At 40.8% G+C, this 12,211-nt stretch overlaps 1 protein-coding gene across 6 annotated transcripts in view; it reads right to left on the bottom strand.

The window, feature by feature from the left end:
* CNOT4 (CCR4-NOT transcription complex subunit 4) overlaps nt 1-12,211 on the bottom strand; it is a 119,484-nt gene that overhangs the window by 38,451 nt on the left and 68,822 nt on the right. For 3 of the 6 annotated variants that reach the window (XM_066362780.1, XM_066362778.1, XM_066362783.1), the window contains exon 7: nt 9,154-9,278. In XM_066362780.1, the coding sequence (XP_066218877.1) occupies nt 9,154-9,278 (125 nt within the window). Of the gene's footprint in view, nt 1-9,144; nt 9,279-12,211 lie in introns of all 6 variants that reach the window. The other 3 variants (XM_066362779.1, XM_066362777.1, XM_066362781.1) reach the window with 1 other exon arrangement.

The following is a 12,211-nucleotide window of genomic DNA, read 5'->3' on the forward strand; positions in this document are numbered from 1 at the left end:
CTGGCCCTAGCCCCCACCCTGCCTTCAGCTCCCGCCCTGCCTCAAGCAGTGGCTCTCACTCCAGGCCTAGCTCCAGCCCTCGTGCAAGCCCAGCTCCAGCGGCTACTGTAACTCAAGACACCTGCGTGTCAAGACCACAGTGAGCCTGTGTTCTGGGCACTTCCTCCGTTCCTGGAGATGAACTATCTCCTGGACTGGCACCCAGAGGCCTCACCCAGGGGACCTGGGGCTAGAGGAAATGCAGCAGGTTCTCAGCTACGTCCTCCTCAGTGAGCAGTTGGTAGTGGTGCATGCTTTCGGTCAGTGCGAGTGACTGCAGTGCCTCACTGGTGCAGGGCTGCACAGAGTAGCTGACAACCTTATCGCTGTCCTGATGTCCCCTCTCCTGATGACTCACTGGAGTACAGCAGGCCCCACAAATGCTCTTCTTCAGCCGCTGGGACTCCTGGCTCTGGTCCACAAAGCCCATGATGTGTCCATTGTTCCGGAGATCCATCAGGTGGTCGTGTACCCGGCTCCGAGTTTTGTCCAGACATTTCGCTGGGGTGGGGCTTCCTTGCTTACTAAAGTTCTCCCAGGACAATAGTGCACATACAGTGCTAGAGTGCTGCCCACAGAGCTCGTCCCTCAGCTTGTCAGCTGCCAACAGAAAGCAAAGCCCAGCAGTCTAGAGGGGATTTTTGAGGGGGGCAAGGGCTGGAAAAGAAGTGCTGATTCTGAGAGTCTGTGCTGAGCAGACTGAACCAGAGAACAGAGGCCCAGGCAACTGAGTGGGTTCATCTTAGAAACAAATAATAAGCACACGGAGGGTGGGTGTCTGTTTCAGCTCCTACCTTAGTCCCTGGTAGACGTATCCAGCCAGAAAGCTGACAACATGCAGTTCCTCGGCCACACCCTGTAGCCCCATTGCTGCCCTTGTCACATGGCCTTAATATTGCTCTATCAGTCTGGTAGCCAAAGTCCCAAATTAAGTCCTGACCCTTTTAGGGGTCAAAGTTTTCTGGTTTGAGGTCAGAATGCTGAACTTCTGGAAACCTTATAATGACAGCCTCCTGCCAATGAGATTTCTGCAGGCAGTGACCACTGCCTTCCGGGGATCTCACCAAGGCCTTGTTCACCCAGTAAATTTCCTCCTGGTCTTGAGGTTGGAAAGTCAGTGGGGCATTCAGGGCACGTAGGGTTTCTACCACAAATGCTTTGTGGAGCAGACACTGTAGCAATTCTGTCACATGGACCTTTTGTAGGTGTATCCCTTTGGTCAGAGGGTCATCCTATTAGCTAACTGGCTGACTTAATCACTCCAGCTCCTTTGGCAGCTGAAACAACAGCTTTGCTCCAGCTGTGAACCACTTCTCCAGCCGTTCCAACCATGGTCCAGGGAGTCCCAAGGTCTCAGGCCAACAGCTGTGGCAGCACTTGCTCCACTGGGGAAGGGAATAGGACTAGCGGTGCTTCAGAAGCACTCAGAACCTCTTTTCTCCCTTTGTCTAGTTCACTCAGAAGCTCCCACAGAAGCTGCGGCTCTCTGGTCCACGGGGATCCGCAGAGGGTATCCACACTGGGGTCTGGAGCTTATATCAAAAGCAGAAGATATCCTGCTGGTATTTCAGGTGGCTGATGAAGTTTCCCCGCTTTTCCATCTTGGCCCTCAATTCCAGCATCCAAGATTCAATGTCTTGCTGCCGGCTTTCCATAGGTACTTCAAGGCCTGGTTCTCCTTGCTCGACTGAGCCCTCTGAGCCTGGATCAGAATTAAAGAGATTAAAGATCATCTCAGCCAATCGGGTAGGAGCCTGAGGAAAGGTATGAATGTCCTGATAGAATTTTCACAAGTTGTGCTGTAGCAACAAGCACTCGGGGTGCACTCGAGGTCCTGGCTACAACAGCCATACTCAGGGTTCGGTTTATAAAAGGAGTGGACGGAATGCACGTTAGCCTTGGAGTTAGTGTTGCCCAGTGCAGTCTCCTGGCCGGTTCTGGTCTTCAGTCCAGATTGCCCAGTGCTGTCAAATGTCCACCGGCAGGAGGCTACTTATCCTGGAATGGGCTCTCAAGATTCTGCAGAATCTCCCACTATGCCATTTGGGGTCTGAATTTGGTTACGGACCCAGTTCCCACGCCCTTTGGGGGCAATGGCCACAGTTTCCAGTCTTTAGAGGGAGTTGTGGCGGGGCCTCCAGCCCTACCTTGGCCAGACCCTCTGACCCACCCCCATGTTGCAAACTTGAGTGGATGGCCAGATACCGGAGCTTGACATCCCAGCTGGCTGCACCAACACTGGCCGCCACTGGCCCAGCCTTTCTGAAATCAAGCTCTTTTTTGCCACATTGAAAAATTACCTTGAATTTGAAGTAAAAGTTGTGTTGTTCATGCCATTTCCTTTTTTTTTTTTTTTTGTATTTTTCTGAAGCTAGAAACGGGGAGAGACAGTCAGACAGACTCCCGCATGCGCCCGACCGGGATCCACCCGGCACGCCCACCAGGGGGCGACGCTCTGCCCACCAGGGGGCGATGCTCTGCCTCTCCGGGGCGTCGCTCTGCCGCAACCAGAGCCACTCTAGCGCCTGGGGCAGAGGCCAAGGAGCCATCACCAGCGCCCGGGCCATCTTTGCTCCAATGGAGCCTCGGCTGCGGGAGGGGAAGAGAGAGACAGAGAGGAAGGAGAGGGGGAGGGGTGGAAAAGCAGATGGGCGCTTCTCCTGTGTGCCCCGGCCGGGAATCGAACCCGGGACCTCTGCATGCCAGGCCGATGCTCTACCACTGAGCCAACCGGCCAGGGCCGTTCATGCCATTTTCAACAGGAAAGATTAACAACTACTTGCGCAGCACAAAGCAGTGGGGCAGAGGATGCCTAGTAGGGGAAAACACCTTAGAAAGGTGTTAAAAAGTTGGAGCATATTAATTTGGTTCTCTTATAAAAGCAAAGAAAAGCAGACAATATAAATTGAACTAAATCGAAGAATAAGAAAGGCCAAAACAGGCTGATGATCACCTATACTTATTCACTCAAATACTGACAAGTCAGGTAGTGAAAAACAGAAATCAAGATACCTGAAGACACAGCTGACTGAAAACGACTGAATTCAAGTGGGACTAAAAAGTTTTAATAGACAGTCTGGTCTCATAACACAATCAAGACATTATTTTCAGCAAGTGATGCTGTGTGTCTAAATCCTTGTAAAAAGTTCCTAAACATACAGTGTTTTCATGCAAACAATCTCACTAATTTTTTAAGAATAATTCTGAAATAATAATGACATTACAGATTTCTCAGGAGTAAATATTTTTCAATTAACCCAGTAGTTGGAATTCAGTGCTATGAAGCTTTTCAATGAATAACTACATTCTTATATTTAGTTAAAGTATAAGGTGTATTTCCAGGTTCTGTCCCTGGAGATATTAATTCGACTGGTCTAAAGTGAGACTCGCTATCCAATCACATTATGAGAGTAAGTAAAGAGAAACGCAGTAAAAAGCCATCAACTAAATCAACCTTCCTCGAAGCCTCGAAATTTATTAAGATTTTAGAGCTAAACGCATCATTAATATCCAATTTAAATACTTTGTTTTATAAGTAAAGAAACCAAAATTCTCAACAATCTGCAAGCAGGCAGTCTGACACAGCTGCCCCTCCCATGGATCATTAGGTGCTTGGAGATGTGGCTGGCTCCTAACCTTCCCCTAAGTCTACAGTTGGTGAACTAATAGTGTCACAATCTAAATCAGGGGTCTCAAACTCAACTCAGCATGTGGGCCGCAGAGCAAGATCACAGCCGTTCGGCGGGCCGCACTAGGTCTACAAAAGGCAACTGTTATGCAACACTTTTCTCACTGCAGTTGAAAACAAAAAAAAATCAGTACAACAAGCACAATCTGGGCCACATGCGGCCCGTTTGAGACCCCTGAATGAAGGTATTTCAAGCTGCAAACTTAAAACAAAATATCCAGTCCTTAAACATCACTATTGTATAGCTTCCTTACTCCCCATTCTCCTTGTTTGTATTCGTCATTTCAAAGTAACTTATGAATACAGAAAAACAGCACATTTATGATCAATACTCAATCTAACAGGTATACTCTCAAATTTCTAATAAAGGTGGGAGAGAGAAAATGACACATTCCTTTTTACGGGACAGAAAGAGAGTCGGAGGGATAGATAGGGACAGACAGGAACGGAGAGATGAGAAGCATCAATCATCAGTTTTTCATTGCGACATCTTAGTTGTTCATTGACTGCTTTCTCATATGTATGTGCTTGACCGTGGGCCTTCAGACTGAGTAACCCCTTGCTCAAGCCAGCAACCTTGGGTCCAAGCTAGTGGGCTTTTTTTTTTTTCTCAAGCCAGATGAGCCCACGCTCAAGCTGGTGATCTCGGGGTCTCGAACCTGGGTCCTTCGCACCCCAGTCCGACGCTCTATCCACTGTGCCACCGCCTGGTCAGGCGACACATTCCTTTTTAGAATTTATTGTTCTTTCAAATGAAATAAAGATAAAGACAGATTATACAAAATTTCACTTACTGTCATGCATGTGTATCAGGGAACCATGTAACGGTTCAGTAAGGATTAGTAGCTACAGTACTCTTTTATTTGTACTCTGGCTTAATTAGAAATAAGAGAAAATTACAATGGAAGCTCAGTGTCAGTGTATATAGTTCCAGGTTTTGCTTTCTTGCAATGTTAAAACTACTACTCAATACCTAAGAATGCCAAGAAAAGAGGGAAAGGAAGCATTCATTTTCTTTCTTCCCTATGAAGTTTAATTCTCAACTTATCTTAAGGAAAACTTCTCTTGGGTAGGGCCATGGAAAGTTACGCTGCTCATCTTTCTAACTTGGTAAGTCTTCCCTGTGGGAAGGAGAAAGCATCTATAAATCTGTCCCTACTGTTGTGCTCTGTATGGTGACAATGTGGAAATGGGGATCCCAGCATACCTTTGGTACCACTGACAGTCAAACTTACTCTAGCACAGGAGTTAGCATAGAAAGAAAGAAAGAAAGCTATAGGAGCTTGCCAACACAGACAGACAAACAACACAACTCTTGCTAACTTGGACTATTAACCATCCTTAATAAATCTGGGGGACCTACTTAAACAAAAACCAATCCCTCTCCCCATAGAACTAATTCCTATATCAGGTACTTATGCAAAGCACAGAACCATGTCAAAAATGTAATAAGCCCCAGCTGAGATTCAGTAGCACTGGCTTTGGGCAAAGTCATTAAATAAGTACTGTTCTAAATCCTCCTTGGTCTTCCCCCCTCTACAACTTGTTGCTCCTAGGAAACTCTTTTCCTGCTACTGAAACAGTTAGGAATATGTTCTGACTATACTTTGTATACAGGCAAAGCCAATAAAACATTAGCAAATCTATTCATAACTGATCACACACAAAAAAGAGCTAAATACTTATTATAAATGCCAAAAAGCCATTTGGTAAATTCTAACATTAACTTCCTATATAAAGAAAAAAGCTCAATAACTTGGAAATAACAAGATATATTCGTATTGTGATTAAAAATTTCTCAAATAGATACCACCTCACACCTGTTAGAGTAGCTATTATCAACAAGACAGGTAATAACAAGTGTTGGAAAGGCTGTGGAGAAAAAGGACCCTCATTCACTGTTGGTGGGAATGTAAAGTAATACAACCACTATGGAAGAAAGTATGGTGATTCCTCAAAAAATTAAGAATAGAACTACCATATGACCCAGCAATCAATCCTTCTACTGGGTATATACCCCCAAAACTCAAAAACATTGGAACGTCAAGATACATGCAGCCCCATGTTCACTGCAGCCCAGACATAGAAACAACCAAAAAAGCCCTTCAATAGATGACTGGATAAAGAAGATGTGGTACATATATACTATAGAATACTACTCAGCCATAAGAAATGATGACATCGGATCATTACGACAATGTGGATGGACCTTGATAACATTATACTGAGTGAAACAAGAAAGTCAGAAAAAACTGAGAACTGTATGATTCCATACACAGGTGGGACACAAAATTGAGACTCACAGACATGGACAAGAGTGTGGTGGTTACCGGGGGGGGGGGGGAAGGGAGAAGAAGCAGATGGGGGAGGGGAGGGACATAAAGAAAACCAAATAAAAGGTGATGGAGGACATTTTGATTTTGGGTGATGGGTATACAACATAATCAAATGTCAAAATGATCTAGAGATGTTTTCTCTGAATCTATGTACTCTAATTGATCAATGTCACCCCATTAAAATTAATTGTCTAAATAAAATTTACACTGTTCCTAAATTTTTAGCCTATGGATTCTCAAACAGGAAGAAGTGGCAGTGGAAGGTCCAATACAATCAAACAAGAAGAAGACAAAAATAAATCTTTCCTGAGAGACACCAATGACTTAGAAAGATACATGCTAATGTCTGGGATGGCTCAATGTTCTATTGTATAATATCTATTCTTCTAAACTGGATTTATAAATGCAAGTATTTTGAAATACAAATAGATTGGTCTACTCACTGGGGAAAGTTTAGATCTCTTTACTGCACATAAAACACTTAAATATACCAATAAAATATGGCAAACAGTATGAATTCACTATGCAGAAAAACTTAACTTCATTAAATACAAATTAAAATGAGACAGCTTTTTTGTTTATCAAATTGGCACATGTGCAGGAAAAAACACTCAACGGAAGGAAATAAGTACTCAATCTTTGACTCAGCAGCTCTAATGTCTAAGAATATCGGAGATAATCAAAATGTTTATATTAAAAAATATTCATCACAGTGTTATAAATAATAGCATCAAAATGAAAATGACATAATATACACCAAAAGAAGACTAGTTTAATTAATTTGAAATACTCATATATAATGGTTTGCTTGGCAGCCATAAAATATTGATTTCATGACATGGGAAAATACTCATACTAATGGGTATTAAGTCTTAAAAGGTAACAAACCAATGTATTTTGTGTTTATATACAGCCATAGGAAGGGAAAAAATACTACAAGGAATTCATCAAATCATTTTAAATGAAAACATCTGAGCACTGAGATACATACAATATGTACTTCTGTGTGCTTTTATATCATTTTTATATTCAGGAAATAAATATTATCTCAAAGAGATCATTTAAAATTTAAATTCCTGCTCTGAATTCTCCAGGGGCTGTATACCAAAAATAGGATTTTAATTCGAATGACCTTTTTAATGAGAACAATGATAAGTGTTATAAGCATCTGAAATAAATTTTTACAATACCCCTAATTCTTATAAGAAGCACTAGTCAGCAACCAACGAGGTAAGCAATAGCATATGTTCATAATAAACATATATGGTAGAAAAGAATAGGTTCAAAAAGACCAATGAAATGGGTCAAAGATTATCAACCCAGAGAGATTTCTTTTGGGCATGGCTTTTATTCTTAGTGTGGATATATACAAAGTTCACACAGTTTATTATACAGTAATTTTATGTTTTCCTTTGTGGCCTCTTCTATATACAGTGTGTCCGTCAAGTCATGGTGCACTTTTGACCGGTCACAGGAAAGCAACAAAAGACAATAGAAATGTGAAATCTGCACCAAATAAAAGGAAAACCCTCCCAGTTTCTGTAGGATGATGTGGCAGCATGAGCACATGTGCAGATGATGACGTAACACCGTGTATACAGCGGAGCAGCTCACGGCCATGCCAGTCGAGATGTGGACGGTACAGAGGGAAGTTCAGTGTGTTCTGTGGTTTGCTAAATTCGAATTCATGACCAAAGTGCAACGTGAATATCGGCAGGTTTATAACGAAGCGCCACCACATAGGAATAACATTACTCGGTGGGATAAGCAGTTGAAGGAGACCAGCAGTTTGGTGGAGAAACCCCATTCTGGTAAGCCATCAATCAGTGATGAGTCTGTAGAGGCTATATGGGATAGCTACCTAAGGAGCCCTAAAAAATCTGTGCGTGAGCCCACATCGAACTGCACTGAATAGGTATGAAACTGGGAGAGTTTTCCTTTTATTTGGTGCAGATTTCACATTTCTATTGTCTTTTGTTGCTTTCCTGTGACCAGTCAAAGTGCACCATGACTTTACGGACACACTGTTTATCTACATAAACATGCACATATGGGTGTGTATGTATATAAACAAGAATTAAATTATCTATAAATAATCTTTACTATCAAAGCAAAGAAACTTAACAAGGACTTCAAGAATTTAAATACACTTTTGAAGAAACTGACTCTGACAATAATCTGTGTAGTTATGCCTTGTATTTGAAAAATGGCCCTTACATTATTTTAGTCCTAAACCGACACTAGACTATACATGTAACAACCAGACATTTAATACATCACTTTATGCAATTTAACTTTGAAATAACTTTTAAAAAAAGAAACATATCTAAGTTAATTATAGCTATTTACTTTGAATAAATTCATTTTATAAAAGATAAACTTACCAAATTAAAAAAATAAAGATCTTAACTCATCAAACTTAAGGAACCTTCAGGATAGAGTACAACCCCCCAAATTATTGTTTTTTATCAATCAGACCATTTTCTGACAGACCATAACCAAATATAAAAGAAGATGTGAAGCACACCATTTCAGAATGGGACTCAGTATCTAAGACAAGTCTGTCTAGACACTGACACAATGTAGGTCTGCACAAAAACGAGCTGTCTCCTAAGATGAGTAAGATTCTGAATACGGGATACTCTCCTCACTCAGACAATACAAGACTTTAGTGATTCTTGAGACTAGACAACCATGACTATTTGTGTCCCCAATACATAATAAATAGTTCAATAACTCCCTCCCCTTTTACACTATTCTGTTCCCCTCATCAGGGGGAAAAACACTCAATTAGGTAACAAGAGCCTTTAATAACCAATATCCCCTAATTTCCTTTCTATCAGTGAGGGTGCTCCTATGGTTCAGGGTAGTCTGCACATCAATAAAATGGGAAGCAATCAAGAGGCTCTTCAAATATTCAAACCTAGAAATTCTGACTCAACATTTTGTATATAGGGCAACAATTCTGCATATATAATAGACACTGCAGGAAGGATTCTGTCTAAAAATGATGTAGAAGGAAAAGGAAAGATGGACAGACACGAAGGTAAGGTGTCTGATGACACTAACGTCGGTACTTACGTATCATACCTCTGCAGTGGGGTCACTTTGTTCTTATTCTTATCAACTGAACCCGTAGATAATTGAAGAAAATTGGGGTTTAATTTATATAATTCTTGTAGTAGCTTCTGTTCATATTCTTGGTGTTTACCTGCCTAATGGAAGAAGAAATTAAAACTGCAGTGGGGTCCACAAAATGGCTGGTATACAATACTGAATTACTTTCTGAATTATTAAAGATACCCTAAATAAAACATGCAAGTGTTTTTCATGTCAGAGAAACCTATGAGCAGGGTATCACAAAACCTTTTCTGGATCAATGAAAGTTCTCCCAACAAAACTAATATATTCCATTAATTAAGACATTTCATCCACCACTTTATTGTGTAGAAAAGTATATTAAGAACCAAATAACATTTTTGCTAGCTCAATAAAACTTGAAGGTCCCTTTTAAATCTACTTTTAAACCCCATCTTCACATGAAAATTAAGTATTGTAATAGGCCATTACTAAATTTTCTGAAGAACACTGAAAATCAGGCCCTGGCCGGTTGGCTCAGCGGTAGAGCGTAGGCCTGGCGTGCGGGGGACCCGGGTTCGATTCCCGGCCAGGGCACATAGGAGAAGTGCCCATTTGCTTCTCCACCCCCCCCTTCCTCTCTGTCTCTCTCTTCCCCTCCCGCAGCCAAGGCTCCACTGGAGCAAAGATGGCCCAGGCGCTGGAGATGGCTCCTTTTCCTCTGCCCCAGGCGCTACAGTGGCTCTGGTCAAGGCAGAGCGACGCCCCGGAGGGGCAGAGCATCGCCCCTGATGGGCGTGCCAGGTGGATCCCGGTTGGGCGCATGCGGGAGTCTGTCTGGCTGTCTCTCACCGTTTCCAGCTTCAGAAAAATACAAAAAAAAAAAAAAAAAAAAGAACACTGAAAATCAGCCAATTGTTTTCTAGACTAAAACTTCTTTGTTTCTATATAACATTTAATGTTTTAAACTCTAGACGAGGGGTTGTCAGTTTACAGCCAGCCACCTTGTTTTTTGTAAGTACGTAAAGTGTTATGGGAACAGTCATGTTCATTCATTAATAAACAGTCATTTATGAAGTGTCTATTACTTAGGAGTTGTCGGTGGCTGCTCTCATGCTACAACAGCAGAGTCAAGTAACTGCTGCAGAGACCGTGTGACTCAGAAGCCTTAAGTATTTACCAATAGGCCCTTTATAGAAAAAGTCTGGCAATCACTGCTCTATACTCAACAAAAAAAATTCTGTATTTACTGTAGTTGGTTATATAGCAGAAAGCAATGTCACAAACATTGGGGAGAATTAGGCAAAGACTGACTGTGGAAACTAGTCATATACAGAAAAAAATTACAATGAAATTACTTTGAATAACTTTTTGCTATCTGTAATAATATCATGACTGGAACAGCATATTTACTTACCTTTAGGATGGTTAATTGTTTTTAAAGTGTGGTCTAAATAGGTGCTATGGTGGAAAACTCAAACCGAAACAGAACAGATCAACACAAAGCAATAAAAACAAGCAAGGGTAGGGCATTACCATCTAACTAGGCAAAACGGTATCACACATGCACACAATGCATCGTTCCCTGTTCTGGGAGGGCTCTGGCCTGTTTCAGTTTCAGAGGGTACTGAACTTTGAGTTAGTGACAACAGAAAAATCTTCTGACGTTTGCCACGTTATAATTTGTTCAAATTTCCTTTCTACTTTGAGGAAATATTTTAACAAAGAAACCCTTCTACAAAGTAAATTTAAACTCAAGTAAAGAAGAGTAAGAGGAATTCTGGGCAATGACATGAAATAAATTTTAAATTGCTAAGAAAAATACAGTTAGAGATGGATTTTATATCTTTAACACATGAAAAGCCTTGAAATTTTTTTTTGTGGTCAATAGTTCAACAAATATTATGGCTTTGATTAGCCTCACAGTGATATTCAAATGATTCTACAGGGGCAGTTCACAAAACAGGTTAAATACCATTACAAATTAAGTTCTAAGGAACTGTCTTTTTTTTTTCTTTTTTAGTTTTACTTTCTAAAAAAATTAAATTTTTTTCAATTACAGTTGACATACACACAATATGTTATATTAGTTTTGGGTGTTGCCTATTTTACTGTTCAATACTACTTGAAAATGAGATCAACTGGAGCTCAGATAGTCTTCAACAGAGATTTTCACTGTAATAGTACCTGTGAGTAAAGCACACTGCACACTAATCAAAATTCAGTTTAAAAGAGTTACATAAATCTCAGATTTTGTCCAAAAACAAGCAAACAAACAAATAAAAGAAAAACTTAAAAAGCACTTCCTATATAATGAAGAAATAAGTCATCCAACAAAGATCTTATTTTAACACTGTTTTTGGATCAGAAAGACAACACTGTCACAAAATTCCAATGTATTTATTATTATAATGGGATTTAATCTGTAGTAACTCCATGTCAAAAAAGATATTATTTCATTTTATTTAATAATCTACTCTTAAAGGAGCCCCTACTAGACTTTCTCTAGCTTGAGCTGGAGAATGAAAGGTAGCAGTCAGTGCCCCCCACCTTCTAAATGAGGAGCATTCCTGCAAAAGTCCACAGCAACAATCTGAAGTTCTCATCTATAATAGGGAAGTGCAGCATTGTGCTTTGGTATAATCCTCATTTAATATGCCATATGGTCAACATTTTTACTTGTAGAGACATCTTTATACTACAAATCAAAAGGAGACAGACAGAAGAGGAAATGTAAAACTGAACATAATAAGCCTTCAATTTGCCCTTTACAGGATACTCTCATGGGTAGAATCATTTTACAAAAATAATGTGAGCTTACCAGCTGGATAGAATATTTTCTACCATGCTGTAAAGAGTAGACATGGGGGGGGGGAGACACAATTCATAATTACAGTGTTGCACTTAGCTGTCATTTTGCTGACCTTCCTCGTAAAGTAGCATTTCCCAAAATGCTTTTGTGGGTCAATAAAGTTCCTATTGTACATTCCTATCTTGGATATGTACTATTAAAGACTCTTGAGCAGTCAGTCCCACAGGAAGAAATCTTTTTATATTCACTAATCTAGCA

Source organism: Saccopteryx leptura, chromosome 2, assembly GCF_036850995.1.
Source record: "Saccopteryx leptura isolate mSacLep1 chromosome 2, mSacLep1_pri_phased_curated, whole genome shotgun sequence".
NCBI classification, from domain to species: Eukaryota; Metazoa; Chordata; class Mammalia; order Chiroptera; family Emballonuridae; genus Saccopteryx; species Saccopteryx leptura.